We start from the raw sequence: 14,657 nt of genomic DNA on the forward strand, positions 1-14,657 counted from the left end.
CTCCCACATGCTCTAGTCCTCCACAGATGATATTTTGCCCCGTGCAACCCACTCCTACTTCAGGGAGAGCAAGGGGCATCTCCTGTGTTTTCCCATACCCTGTGGGAACCCCGATGGTGTCATTTCCCACAGCTAAAGCCCTGTCTTCCTTGAAAGACAGCCCTGCCACCAACCCCTCCGTGCCCTGCTGTGCAGGAAGGCCCTTGGGAAGGGCACTCTGCATCTACAGTCATGAGCTGTGCTGAGCTGACAGCAGAAGACAGGTAGGGTGAAAAGATCATACGAGGGAGAGATGGCAGCATCTGCAGCATGGGATCAGAAAGAGCGGGGTGTGGCAGAGCAGGGGAGCCTTTGAGCAGACCTTCAGCACCTGTACTGACTGCGAGACACTGAAGGTGTGCTAGGGGACTACCTGTGGATTTTCTGGGGCAGGGGTGTGATTGAAAGGAGCCTCAGAAGAGAGGTTTTGCACTGATACCATGAATGTAAGCTTCCTTGCTCGAAGGAGGAATTCCTCCCCCACCATTGCTGTGATAGATGGAGCTGGTGTCCTGAGTCCCAGGTGCACAGGAGACTTCCTCTTCTCACAAATCAGTGGCCTGAATTCAGGAACAACACACTCAGTGCCCTTCATGAGCCTCACCTGGGGGCTCTCCTTAGTCCCCTTTGACCCGGGGATCTATTTAAGGTCTGTCCTGAGGCTTTAGTTCTTTCTTCAGGTTGGTGGCAGGAGTGTAAGCCTCCTGTTGCTTTGTAGATTTGCTTATCCTGTAAATCTGGACTCTAAGTGTCCCTCAGATTTCTGAGACTTTTCTTGGGTCTGTGTGGGAGTTATGACTCTGGTCAGCAATGAGTAGGTTCCATCATTAGATCTGGTCCTGATGTGTGGACTGAGTGCGCTGCTTGTTGTCAGTCCTACTCCATCACCACGAAGCTGGTGGCTGAGCTGGCCTCTGGGCTGCGCCTGCCTGCTGTGTGTGCATTTTCTTTCCTCAGGTACTGTGCATAGTGATCTTTTTTCTATTACTTCCGTGTAATTTGCTTTGAAAATGTACTGGCCTCTAATACTGTCGCTTGAAAGGATCCTGTGTGCCTGAGTGGACGCGTCAGCAACAGGGAAATGAAAAGGCAACATTGCAGGGAACATAAGCAGCGTCCCCATTTCTTTAATTGTGATGCTTTGCATGCAAGATGAGCTTGTTGGTAAACACATGACATGCACAAAGGATGGCTCTGGGCCTGGGGCAGACTGGATTGGTATAAAAGCCAGTCCAACTTTAGGCTCCTCATCCACTTCTCTTGCCTTCTCCTCCTTGGTGAACAGGTGAGTTGCAACCTCCTTTGCCTCTCTCTTCCTTTCTCTTGTTCTCTACTTTGTCTCCTGACCGAGGTATAGCTTCTTCAGACATACTTGCTCCTTTAGTATTTTTGTGACTCTCAGCTCCTTGCCAGTACTGTGGGAGGTGGGAGAAGACCTTGGGTTTCTTTGCAGGGAAATCTTGTGAACTGGGGCACTTTATTCACACTTTCTTTGTAAGCTGCCTGTCCCTGCTTCCCAGCCTGTGCCTTTTCTCTTGCTAAGGCCACTGTCCGGCTGCACCTCACATGCTACCTGTGCTTTCCCTGCCCTCTCTCCCAGGTGAACCTCCATCCCGCAGCCATGTCCTGCTACGACCTGTGCCAGCCCTGTGGCCCAACCCCTCTTGCCAACAGCTGCAACGAGCCCTGTGTCAGGCAGTGCCAGGACTCGCGGGTGGTGATCCAGCCCTCTCCCGTGGTGGTGACCCTGCCCGGACCCATCCTCAGCTCCTTCCCCCAGAACACCGCTGTGGGATCCTCCACCTCCGCTGCTGTTGGCAGCATCCTGAGCGAGCAGGGAGTGCCCATCAACTCCGGGGGCTTTAGCCTTGGTGGCCTTGGTGGCCGTTCCTACAGCAGAAGGTACCTGCCCTGCTAAAGCCGGGCTGGACGTCCAGAGCTGCATCGACCATGAAGCCCAAGGCCTGGTGCTGGATTGAGGACAGATCTACTGGTCTGGGGTTCCAGATGGACTGATCATCCTTGTGCCCTCCTGCAAAAGAGGAGGGGAATCAAGGTGCCTGCCTGTGCTGTCTGGAAACACGGCCAACTGATGTTGTCTTCTTTGGGTACTTTCTTCCCTGCATCATGAGTCCCTGTTTTCTCCTGCTGTCCTGTGCCACCATTTCACCCTGCAGCAAACTGAGAGGCCTCCCGGCCATCATCCTCTTGCTGTGTGTGTAGGAGGAAGACGTGTGTCCCATTGCTGTGAAGGGGTGTCTGACTGTCAGCTGCCCTTGTAGCAGCCTGCATGGGGTCCCTTCCACCATGCCCTGCTTTGTTTCATTCTTTAGACTCATTAAAACTTATGTTGCATTGTGAGTTGAGACTCCTCATGTTCCTTCCCTCCTGGGGTGCCAAGCCAAGCTGAACGGGTGAAATGTGAAGCAATGCTGGGGGAAGTGGGTGGATGAATAAGAGGCTATGGTGGACCTTCCTCATGCTTAGAGAAGCTGAGTGCCCTCAAGGGCCACAGTCATTGGAAGAGACATGCAGCAGTGGAAGGGTGTGTGGTAGTGTCTGAGACTGGGAAGGGTGGCTAGGAGCTCTCCCAAGGGATATGTGAGCAGCAAGTGAATCTGGATACTGGCTTCCAGTTGATGAGGCAAGCCATTAACCTGCTGGAAGACATTTCTCTGCAAGCCAAGACCCACCTTTCCAAGGCTCTGATTGCATGTTGTCACCTGGATTGTGTCCTTCCCTTTTCTCCTCCAAGCACTTCTTCCAAACCCTGGAAGTGGAGGAAGTCCCAGAGGACTTGAAGTGGTATGCGGAAGCCAGCTGAACTGCATAAGAGGAGATGAGGGTGCTTGGCTAGATTTTGTCACAATAGGGATGGGCTGAGCATGGATGTTTAAAATGGGTAGGGGAGAGGGATGGACACACAGGGATGGTCCTCTGTCATCTGAAAGGGATATATAGTGGTGGTGACAAGTCCAGGAAGCTCTGTGGACACTAGAAGGAAGCAGGAAAGTCATATTTACCCAAAAAAGAGCGGTGTTGTGGACAGACGCATTCAGTGTTGCACAGTCCTTCTGTGTGTGTCACTGCGCCCTGAAGGGATGTGAGTCTGGAGCAGATGTGCAGTAACTCCTCCTGAACTACCACTCAGCTGCTGAGCAGGCTGTGTCAGGAGAGGTCCCAAACAGTGATCTTTTTGTCCCTCAAACAAGACCTCAAAATGTGGAGACTGAGGGAGCTGTACCCTCCCAGTTCTGTTCTTAGTCCCTCCCTCTCGTGCCCTTGTCCTGTAGAGGCAACGCTTTGCTTCTGTGAGTCTGACAATGCTTCCGGTAGAGAGGAAGGCAATTCTGTGCTGTGCTCCTCCAACGGTCCTTGCAAAGAGGCGTGGACCCTGTCTGCTGCTGAGCAGGCCTGGGTGTCCTGTGGAAAACGTGCCGAGTATCTGGTCATGCCTGGTGTGCCAGCAGTCTGGATGGCCAAAGCAGAAGTTGTGGCAAAGACAGGGACAGGAAGAAGGATGTGTATGGATTGGCCAGCATGTGCCTTGGGCACTGGGCTGCCTCGGACACTGGGATGCCTCCAGCTTCACCAGAGGTGTTCAGCAGAGCGCGTTGGGAGGGGAATAGCCTTCGTTCCTAACCAGTAGTACTCTGCTGCTTAAGGGAGCTAGGGATGAAGGAGGGAAAGAAGATGGCAAAAAGAGCCTAGCAAGCTTATGTTGAGGACAAAGATCAAGCTAAGAGTCTAAAACCCAAGAGCAGAGGTGCAGCCTAGAAAGGGGATACCTACTACAGTGTGAGTGAGCACCGCCTGAGGGAGAGCGACTGATGGTTTGACCCTTGCATGGGTATGTCCAGGTCAAAGCCTCAGGTTTAGGAGGAGACCGGCCTCATTCATCAGGAAACACTTTGAAATGAGGCCCTGGAGGGCAGGAGTCTGGCATCACCTTGCGAGGCAGAACACTCCTCATCACTGGCTGCAGCATCACCCCATGTTGAGCAGTCACTTGCCTGGAAACATTTGGGCCTCTTATACTGTCACTTGAAAGGAGCCTGTGTGGTTGAGTGGACGTGTCAGGAACAGGGAAATGAAAAGGCAGCGTTGCAGGGAACATAAGCAGCGTCCCCATTTCTATAATTGTGATGCTTTGCATGCAAGATGAGCTTGTTGGTAAACACATGACATGCGCAATGGGTGGCTCTAGGCCTGGGGCAGTCTGGATTGGTATAAAAGTCAGTCCAACTTTAGGCTCCTCATCCACTTCTCTTGCCTTCTCCTCTTTGGTGAGCAGGTGAGTTGCAACCTCCTTTGCCTCAGTCCTTCTCTTGTTTCCCTCTTTGTCTTTCAGCCTTACCTGGGTCTTTTTCTGGATGTACCTTTTCTGTTAGACTTGCTCCTTGATTCTGCTCCCAGCATCTCTGTTCTCCTTGCCACAGTGGAGGAAGGTGCAAGAAGGACTTGATGATGTTTCTAGGGCCCCCTTGGGAACTGAGGCTCTTTACTTTGTCTCCCTATGCTGCCTGTCCCTGCTGCCCAGCCTGTGCCTTTTCTCTTGCTAAGGCCACTGTCCGGCTGCACCTCACATGCTGCCTGTGCTTTCCCTGCCCTCTCTCCCAGGTGAACCTCCATCCCGCAGCCATGTCCTGCTACGACCTGTGCCAGCCCTGTGGCCCAACCCCTCTTGCCAACAGCTGCAACGAGCCCTGTGTCAGGCAGTGCCAGGACTCCCGGGTGGTGATCCAGCCCTCTCCCGTGGTGGTGACCCTGCCCGGACCCATCCTCAGCTCCTTCCCTCAGAACACCGCTGTGGGATCCTCCACCTCCGCTGCTGTTGGCAGCATCCTGAGCGAGCAGGGAGTGCCCATCAACTCCGGGGGCTTTAGCCTTGGTGGCCTTGGTGGTCGTTCCTATGGCAGAAGGTACCTGCCCTGCTAAAACCGGGCTGGACGTCCAGAGCTGCATCGACCAGGAAGCCCAAATCCATGTACCGGACTGAGGACGGAGCTGCTGGCCAGGGTTTCCAGATGGGCTGAGCACCATCTTGACCTCCTGCAAAGAAGGGAGGGAAACCAGGTGCCAGTCTGTGCTGTCTGGAAACACAGTCAACTTATGTCTTCTTCTTCTGCTACTTTCCTCGCTGCATCACGAGTCCCTGTTGTCTCCTGTTGTTCTGTGCTACCGTTTTGTCTTGACACAAGCTGAGCAGGAGTCCTACTCTTCATCCTCTCCCCATGTGTGTGGAAGGAAGAAGCATGTCCCATTGCTGTGAAGGGGTGCCTGACTTTCAGCTGCCCTTGTAGCAGCTTGCACAAGGTCCCTTTCACCATGTGCTGCACTGTTTAATTCTTTAGACTTATTAAAGTTTATGCTGCATTGTAATTTGAGTCTCCTCGTGTTCTTTCCTTCCTTGGATGCCCATCCAAATGTCCAGGGTAAAAAGTGATGGTACACAGGGTAAAGGCATAGCTAAATGTGTGTCATTGTTTTGGGGGATTCAGAGGACTACAGTCCCACTGAAATGATCGCTGGATAGGAACTGCCTTTTCTATGAGATGAAGCCATCCAAACCACCCAGATCATTTGGGCCTGAATAACAGACATCCTGTGTCTCTCATCCAGCCCAGTGATGATTTCCATGGCTCTAAGACGGGTGTCGTATGTGACAGATTGCCAAAGAGATTTGTTCCTTCACTTCTGTCCCCCGACTATCTCTTTGTGCCTCTAGGCCCCTTTCTGAATGACGGAGCAATGTTGGCAGAAGTGCAGAATCACATTTGGCACCTTGTGTGACCTCTGACCCACAACACAGAACTGAGTGCACGTATGAAGTATCTTTCTATCCCTTTAAAACCAGAGAAAGTAAAGAAAGAAATGTTCCAGGATGCAGCCATTGTTTCTTCCTGCCTTCCAACCATGAACAGCAAAACCAGTGACATCAGGGAAAAGTAAATTTGCTCATGCATGGAGTTGTCATGTACTTGGTGTGGTCAACTCAATGAGAACACAGTGTCGAGTTCTGCTGCATGGGATAAGCTGCTCATCTCTTCCTCCCACATGCTCTAGTCCTCCACAGATGATATTTTGCCCCATGTAACCCACTCCTACTTCAGGGAGAGCAAGGGTCATCTCCTGTGTTTTCCCATACCCTGTGGGAACCCCGATGGTGTCATTTCCCACAGCTAAAGCCCTGTCTTCCTTGAAAGACAGCCCTGTCACCAACCCTCCCATGCCCTGCTGTGCAGGAAGGCCCTTGGGAAGGGTACTCTGCATCTGCAGTCATGAGCTGTGCTGAGCTGACAGCAGAAGACAGGTAGGGTGAAAAGATCATACGAGGGAGAGATGGCAGCATCTGCAGCATGGGATCAGAAAGAGCGGGGTGTGGCAGGGCAGGGGAGCCTTTGAGCAGACCTTCAGCACATGTACTGACTGCGAGACACTCAAGGTGTGCTAGGGGACTACCTGTGGATTTTCTGGGGCAGGGATGTGATTGAAAGGAGCCTCAGAAGAGGAGAGAGATTTTGCACTGATACCATGAATGTAAGCTTCCTTGCTCAAAGGAGGAATTCCTCCCCCACCATTGCTGTGATAGATGGAGCTGGTGTCCTGAGTCCCAGGTGCACAGGAGACTTCCTCTTCTCACAAATCAGTGGCCTGAATTCAGGAACAACACACTCAGTGCCCTTCATGAGCCTCACCTGGGGGCTCTCCTTAGTCCCCTTTGACCCGGGGATCTATTTAAGGTCTGTCCTGAGGCTTTAGCTCTTTCTTCAGGTTGGTGGCAGGAGTGTAAGCCTCCTGTTGCTTTATAGATTTGCTTATCCTGTAAATCTGGACTCTAAGTATCCCCCAGATTTCTGAGACTTTTCTTGGGTCTGTGTGGGAGTTACGGCTGTGGTCAGCAATGAGTAGGCTCCATCATTAGATCTGGTCCTGATGTGTGGACTGAGTGCGCTGCTTGTTGTCAGTCCTGCTCCATCACCACAGAGCTGGTGGCTGAGCTGGCCTCTGGGCTGCGCCTGCCTGCTGTGTCTGCATTTTCTTTCCTCAGGTACTGTGCATAGTGATCATTTTTCTATTACTTCCGTGTAATTTGCTTTGAAAATGTACTGGCCTCTAATACTGTTGCTTGAAAGGATCCTGTGTGGCTGAGTGGATGCGTCAGCAACAGGGAAATGGAAAGGCAGTGTTGCAGGGAACATAAGCAGAGTCCCCATTTCTTTAATTGTGATGCTTTGCATGCAAGATGAGCTTGTTGGTAAACACATGACATGCACAAAGGGTGGCTCTGGGCCTGGGGCAGTCTGGATTGGTATAAAAGTCAGTCCAACTTTAGGCTCCTCATCCACTTCTCTTGCCTTCTCCTCCTTGGTGAACAGGTGAGTTGCAACCTCCTTTGCCTCTCTCTTCCTTTCTCTTGTTCTCTACTTTGTCTCCTGACCGAGGTATAGCTTCTTCAGACATACTTGCTCCTTTAGTATTTTTGTGACCCTCAGCTCCTTACCAGTACTGTGGGAGGTGGGAGAAGACCTTGGGTTTCTTTGCAGGGAAATCTTGTGAACTGGGGCACTTTATTCACACTTTCTTTGTAAGCTGCCTGTCCCTGCTTCCCAGCCTGTGCCTTTTCTCTTGCTAAGGCCACTGTCCGGCTGCACCTCACATGCTACCTGTGCTTTCCCTGCCCTCTCTCCCAGGTGAACCTCCATCCCGCAGCCATGTCCTGCTACGACCTGTGCCAGCCCTGTGGCCCAACCCCTCTTGCCAACAGCTGCAACGAGCCCTGTGTCAGGCAGTGCCAGGACTCCCGGGTGGTGATCCAGCCCTCTCCCGTGGTGGTGACCCTGCCCGGACCCATCCTCAGCTCCTTCCCCCAGAACACCGCTGTGGGATCCTCCACCTCCGCTGCTGTTGGCAGCATCCTGAGCGAGCAGGGAGTGCCCATCAACTCCGGGGGCTTTAGCCTTGGTGGCCTTGGTGGCCGTTCCTACAGCAGAAGGTACCTGCCCTGCTAAAGCCGGGCTGGACGTCCAGAGCTGCATCGACCATGAAGCCCAAGGCCTGGTGCTGGATTGAGGACAGATCTACTGGTCTGGGGTTCCAGATGGACTGATCATCCTTGTGCCCTCCTGCAAAAGAGGAGGGGAATCAAGGTGCCTGCCTGTGCTGTCTGGAAACACGGCCAACTGATGTTGTCTTCTTTGGGTACTTTCTTCCCTGCATCATGAGTCCCTGTTTTCTCCTGCTGTCCTGTGCCACCATTTCACCCTGCAGCAAACTGAGAGGCCTCCCGGCCATCATCCTCTTGCTGTGTGTGTAGGAGGAAGACGTGTGTCCCATTGCTGTGAAGGGGTGTCTGACTGTCAGCTGCCCTTGTAGCAGCCTGCATGGGGTCCCTTCCACCATGCCCTGCTTTGTTTCATTCTTTAGACTCATTAAAACTTATGTTGCATTGTGAGTTGAGACTCCTCATGTTCCTTCCCTCCTGGGGTGCCAAGCCAAGCTGAACGGGTGAAATGTGAAGCAATGCTGGGGGAAGTGGGTGGATGAATAAGAGGCTATGGTGGACCTTCCTCATGCTTAGAGAAGCTGAGTGCCCTCAAGGGCCACAGTCATTGGAAGAGACATGCAGCAGTGGAAGGGTGTGTGGTAGTGTCTGAGACTGGGAAGGGTGGCTAGGAGCTCTCCCAAGGGATATGTGAGCAGCAAGTGAATCTGGATACTGGCTTCCAGTTGATGAGGCAAGCCATTAACCTGCTGGAAGACATTTCTCTGCAAGCCAAGACCCACCTTTCCAAGGCTCTGATTGCATGTTGTCACCTGGATTGTGTCCTTCCCTTTTCTCCTCCAAGCACTTCTTCCAAACCCTGGAAGTGGAGGAAGTCCCAGAGGACTTGAAGTGGTATGCGGAAGCCAGCTGAACTGCATAAGAGGAGATGAGGGTGCTTGGCTAGATTTTGTCACAATAGGGATGGGCTGAGCATGGATGTTTAAAATGGGTAGGGGAGAGGGATGGACACACAGGGATGGTCCTCTGTCATCTGAAAGGGATATATAGTGGTGGTGACAAGTCCAGGAAGCTCTGTGGACACTAGAAGGAAGCAGGAAAGTCATATTTACCCAAAAAAGAGCGGTGTTGTGGACAGACGCATTCAGTGTTGCACAGTCCTTCTGTGTGTGTCACTGCGCCCTGAAGGGATGTGAGTCTGGAGCAGATGCGCAGTAACTCCTCCTGAACTACCACTCAGCTGCTGAGCAGGCTGTGTCAGGAGAGGTCCCAAACAGTGATCTTTTTGTCCCTCAAACAAGACCTCAAAATGTGGAGACTGAGGGAGCTGTACCCTCCCAGTTCTGTTCTTAGTCCCTCCCTCTCGTGCCCTTGTCCTGCAGAGGCAACGCTTTGCTTCTGTGAGTCTGACAATGCTTCCGGTAGAGAGGAAGGCAACTCTGTGCTGTGCTCCTCCAACAGTCCTTGCAAAGAGGCGTGGACCCTGTCTGCTGCTGAGCAGGCCTGGGTGTCCTGTGGAAAACGTGCCGAGTATCTGGTCATGCCTGGTGTGCCAGCAGTCTGGATGGCCAAAGCAGAAGTTGTGGCAAAGACAGGGACAGGAAGAAGGATGTGTATGGATTGGCCAGCATGTGCCTTGGGCACTGGGCTGCCTCGGACACTGGGATGCCTCCAGCTTCACCAGAGGTGTTCAGCAGAGCGCGTTGGGAGGGGAATAGCCTTCGTTCCTAACCAGTAGTACTCTGCTGCTTAAGGGAGCTAGGGATGAAGGAGGGAAAGAAGATGGCAAAAAGAGCCTAGCAAGCTTATGTTGAGGACAAAGATCAAGCTAAGAGTCTAAAACCCAAGAGCAGAGGTGCAGCCTAGAAAGGGGATACCTACTACAGTGTGAGTGAGCACCGCCTGAGGGAGAGCGACTGATGGTTTGACCCTTGCATGGGTATGTCCAGGTCAAAGCCTCAGGTTTAGGAGGAGACCGGCCTCATTCATCAGGAAACACTTTGAAATGAGGCCCTGGAGGGCAGGAGTCTGGCATCACCTTGCGAGGCAGAACACTCCTCATCACTGGCTGCAGCATCACCCCATGTTGAGCAGTCACTTGCCTGGAAACATTTGGACCTCTTATACTGTCACTTGAAAGGAGCCTGTATGGCTGAGTGGATGCGTCAGGAACAGGGAAATGAAAAGGCAGCGTTGCAGGGAACATAAGCAGCGTCCCCATTTCTATAATTGTGATGCTTTGCATGCAAGATGAGCTTGTTGGTAAACACATGACATGCGCAATGGGTGGCTCTAGGCCTGGGGCAGTCTGGATTGGTATAAAAGTCAGTCCAACTTTAGGCTCCTCATCCACTTCTCTTGCCTTCTCCTCTTTGGTGAGCAGGTGAGTTGCAACCTCCTTTGCCTCAGTCCTTCTCTTGTTTCCCTCTTTGTCTTTCGGCCTTACCTGGGTCTTTTTCTGGATGTACCTTTCTGTTAGACTTGCTCCTTGATTCTGCTCCCAGCATCTCTGTTCTCCTTGCCACAGTGGAGGAAGGTGCAAGAAGGTCTTGACGATGTTTCTAGGGCCCCCTTGGGAACTGGGGCTCTTTACTTTGTCTCCCTATGCTGCCTGTCCCTGCTTCCCAGCCTGTGCCTTTTCTCTTGTTGAGGACACTGTCCGGCTGCACCTCACATGCTGCCTGTGCTTTCCCTGCCCTCTCTCCCAGGTGAACCTCCATCCCGCAGCCATGTCCTGCTACGACCTGTGCCAGCCCTGTGGCCCAACCCCTCTTGCCAACAGCTGCAACGAGCCCTGTGTCAGGCAGTGCCAGGACTCCCGGGTGGTGATCCAGCCCTCTCCCGTGGTGGTGACCCTGCCCGGACCCATCCTCAGCTCCTTCCCTCAGAACACCGCTGTGGGATCCTCCACCTCCGCTGCTGTTGGCAGCATCCTGAGCGAGCAGGGAGTGCCCATCAACTCCGGGGGCTTTAGCCTTGGTGGCCTTGGTGGCCGTTCCTACAGCAGAAGGTACCTGCCCTGCTAAAGCCGGGCTGGACGTCCAGAGCTGCATTGACCGGGAAGCCCAAATCCATGTACCGGACTGAGAACGGAGCTGCTGGCCAGGGTTTCCAGATGGGTTGAGCACCATCTTGACCTCCTGCAAAGGAGGGAGGGAAACAAGGTGCCAGTCTGTGCTGTCTGGAAACACAGTCAACTTATGTCTTCTTCTTCTGCTACTTTCCTCTCTGCATCACGAGTCCCTGTTGTCTCCTGTTGTTCTGTGCTACCATTTTGTCTTGACACAAGCTGAGCAGGAGTCCTACTCTTCATCCTCTCCCCATGTGTGTGGAAGGAAGAAGCATGTCCCATTGCTGTGAAGGGGTGCCTGACTTTCAGCTGCCCTTGTAGCAGCTTGCACAAGGTCCCTTTCACCATGTGCTGCACTGTTTAATTCTTTAGACTTATTAAAGTTTATGCTGCATTGTAATTTGAGTCTCCTTGTGTTCTTTCCATCCTTGGATGCCCATCCAAGATGTCCAGGGTGAAAAGTGATGGTACACAGGGTAAAGGCATAGCTAAATGTGTGTCATTGTCTTGGGGGATTCAGAGGACTACAGTCCCACTGAAATGATCGCTGGATAGGAACTGCCTTTTCTATGAGATGAAGCCATCCAAACCACCCAGATCATTTGGGCCTGAATACCAGACATCCTGTGTCTCTCATCCAGCCCAGTGATGATTTCCATGGCTCTAAGATGGGTGTTGTATGTGACAGATTGCCAAAGAGATTTGTTCCTTCACTTCTGTCCCCCGACTATCTCTTTGTGCCTCTAGGCCCCTTTCTGAATGACGGAGCAATGTTGGCAGAAGTGCAGAATCACATTTGGCACCTTGCGTGACCTCTGACCCACAACACAGAACTGAGTGCATGTATGAAGTATCTTTCTATCCCTTTAAAACCAGAGAAAGTAAAGAAAGAAATGTTCCAGGATGCAGCCATTGTTTCTTCCTGCCTTCCAACCATGAACAGCAAAACCAGTGACATCAGGGAAAAGTAAATTTGTTCATGCATGGAGTTGTCATGTACTTGATGTGGTCAACTCAATGAGAACACAGTGTCGAGTTCTGCTGCATGGGATAAGCTGCTCATCTCTTCCTCCCACATGCTCTAGTCCTCCACAGATGATATTTTGCCCCGTGTACCCCACTCCTACTTCAGGGAGAGCAAGGGTCATCTCCTGTGTTTTCCCATACCCTGTGGGAACCCCGATGGTGTCATTTCCCACAGCTAAAGCCCTGTCTTCCTTGAAAGACAGCCCTGCCACCAACGCCCCCATGCCCTGCTGTGCAGGAAGGCCCTTGGGAAGGGTACTCTGCATCTACGATCATGAGCTGTGCTGAGCTGACAGCAGAAGACAGGTAGGGTGAAAAGATCATACGAGGGAGAGATGGCAGCATCTGCAGCATGGGATCAGAAAGAGCGGGGTGTGGCAGAGCAGGGGAGCCTTTGAGCAGACCTTCAGCACCTGTACTGACTGCGAGACACTGAAGGTGTGCTAGGGGACTACCTGTGGATTTTCTGGGGCAGGGATGTGATTGAAAGGAGCCTCAGAAGAGAAGAGAGGTTTTGTACTGATACCATGAATGTAAGCTTCCTTGCTCGAAGGAGAAATTCCTCCCCCACCATTGCTGTGATAGATGGAGCTGGTGTCCTGAGTCCCAGGTGCACAGGAGACTTCCTCTTCTCACAAATCAGTGGCCTGAATTCAGGAACAACACACTCAGAGGCCCTGATGAGCCTCACCTGGGGGCTCACACTCCTCCCTCTCCCCTTTGACCCAGGGCTCTATTTTAGCTCATGTCCCGAGCCTTGGGCCCTTTTTTAAATTTGATGGCAGGAGTGTAAGTCTCTTGCTGTTCTGCAGATGTGTTTGTGCCTGATCGTGAGTCCCATTAATGTGGACCATAAGTTGCCTACTGATTTCTGAGACTTTTCTTGGGTCTGTGTGGGAGTTATGGTTCTGGTCAGCAATGAGTGGGCTTTGTTGGGCCAGGTTACCCTCACTGGATCTGCTTCTGATGTGTGGACTGAGTGCGCTGCTTGTTGTCCGTCCTGCTCCATCACCACAGAGCTGGTGGCTGAGCTGGCCTCTGGGCTGCGCCTGCCTGCTGTGTCTGCAATCTCCTTGCTCAGGTACTGTGCATAGTGATCATTTTTCTAATACTTCTGTGTAATTTGTATTGAAAACGTACTGGCCTCTAATACTGTCGCTTGAAAGGATCCTGTGTGGCTGAGTGGATGCGTCAGGAACAGGGAAATGAAAAGGCAGCATTGCAGGGAACATAAGCAGAGTCCCCATTTCTTTAACTGTGATGCTTTGCATGCAAGATGAGCTTGTTGGTAAACACATGACATGCACAAAGGGTGGCTCTGGGCCTGGGGCAGTCTGGATTGGTATAAAAGCCAGTCCAACTTTAGGCTCCTCATTCACTTCTCTTGCCTTCTCCTCCTTGGTGAACAGGTGAGTTGCAACCTCCTTTGCCTCACTTTTCTCTTTGTCTTGCTCTCCTGTTTGGCTTCTGAAGTTGTTGGAGCTCTGTTTGACACTGGCTAGTTTTTGTGACTCTCAGCTCCTTGCCAGTACTGTGGGAGGTGGGAGAAGACCTTGGGTTTCTTTGCAGGGAAATCTTGTGAACTGGGGCACTTTATTCACACTTTCTTTGTAAGCTGCCTGTCCCTGCTTCCCAGCCTGTGCCTTTTCTCTTGCTAAGGCCACTGTCCGGCTGCACCTCACATGCTACCTGTGCTTTCCCTGCCCTCTCTCCCAGGTGAACCTCCATCCCGCAGCCATGTCCTGCTATGACCTGTGCCAGCCCTGTGGCCCAACCCCTCTTGCCAACAGCTGCAACGAGCCCTGTGTCAGGCAGTGCCAGGACTCCCGGGTGGTGATCCAGCCCTCTCCCGTGGTGGTGACCCTGCCCGGACCCATCCTCAGCTCCTTCCCCCAGAACACCGCTGTGGGATCCTCCACCTCCGCTGCTGTCGGCAGCATCCTGAGTGAGCAGGGAGTGCCCATCAACTCCGGGGGCTTTAGCCTTGGTGGCCGTTCCTACAGCAGAAGGTACCTGCCCTGCTAAAGCCGGGCTGGATATCCAGAGCGTGCATCAACCAGGAAGCCCAAATCCATGTACTGGACTAAGGACGGATCTACTGGTCTGGGGTTCCAGATGGACTGATCGTCCTTGTGCCCTCCTGCAAAGGAGGGTGGGAATCAAGGTGCCAGCCTGTGCCGTCTGGAAGCTCTGCCAACTAATGTGTTTCTCTTATCCTCCTTTCCTGTCTGCACCATGAGTCTCTGTTGTCTCCTGTTGTCCTGCGCCACCGGCAAATTCTGCATCAAGTTGAGAGAGTTCCTGCTCATCCTCCTCTCTCTGTGTGTGTAGGAGGAAGCCATGTGTCCCATTGCTGTGAAGGGTTGTCTGACTGTCAGCTGCCCTTGTAGCAGCCTGCATGGGGTCCCTTCCACCATGCACTGCTTTGTTTCATTCTTTATACTTATTAAAAATTATGATGCATTGTAATTTGTGCCTCCTTGTGTTCCTCTTGTCTTGGGATTTCCAGCAAAGCTG

The 14,657-nt window shown here is 52.4% G+C and overlaps 3 protein-coding genes and 2 pseudogenes across 3 annotated transcripts; all 5 read left to right on the forward strand.

Moving 5' to 3' along the window:
• Positions 1–1,216: 1,216 nt before the first annotated feature.
• Positions 1,217–2,400, forward strand: LOC136112991 (feather keratin B-4-like). The gene is made up of 2 exons (XM_065857933.1): positions 1,217–1,324; positions 1,640–2,400. The coding sequence occupies exons 1-2, from the start codon at positions 1,217–1,219 to the stop codon at positions 1,955–1,957; spliced, it is 426 nt and encodes a 141-aa protein (XP_065714005.1). The 3' UTR covers positions 1,958–2,400.
• A 1,825-nt stretch (positions 2,401–4,225) lies between these two features.
• LOC136112988 (feather keratin B-4-like) lies at positions 4,226–5,354 on the forward strand (annotated as a pseudogene).
• A 2,383-nt stretch (positions 5,355–7,737) lies between these two features.
• Positions 7,738–8,494, forward strand: LOC136112999 (feather keratin B-4). Its single transcript, XM_065857940.2, has one exon. The coding sequence runs from the start codon at positions 7,755–7,757 to the stop codon at positions 8,049–8,051; it is 297 nt and encodes a 98-aa protein (XP_065714012.1). The 5' UTR covers positions 7,738–7,754; the 3' UTR covers positions 8,052–8,494.
• Positions 8,495–10,319: 1,825 nt separating this feature from the next.
• Positions 10,320–11,144, forward strand: LOC136112924 (feather keratin B-4-like; annotated as a pseudogene).
• A 2,297-nt stretch (positions 11,145–13,441) lies between these two features.
• LOC136112905 (feather keratin B-4-like) lies at positions 13,442–14,199 on the forward strand. Its single transcript, XM_065857818.1, has 2 exons — positions 13,442–13,549; positions 13,857–14,199. The coding sequence occupies exons 1-2, from the start codon at positions 13,442–13,444 to the stop codon at positions 14,163–14,165; spliced, it is 417 nt and encodes a 138-aa protein (XP_065713890.1). The 3' UTR covers positions 14,166–14,199.
• The last annotated feature ends 458 nt before the right edge of the window (positions 14,200–14,657 follow it).

The sequence above is a fragment of the Patagioenas fasciata genome, chromosome 30 (genome assembly GCF_037038585.1).
Source record: "Patagioenas fasciata isolate bPatFas1 chromosome 30, bPatFas1.hap1, whole genome shotgun sequence".
Lineage (NCBI taxonomy): Eukaryota > Metazoa > Chordata > Aves > Columbiformes > Columbidae > Patagioenas > Patagioenas fasciata.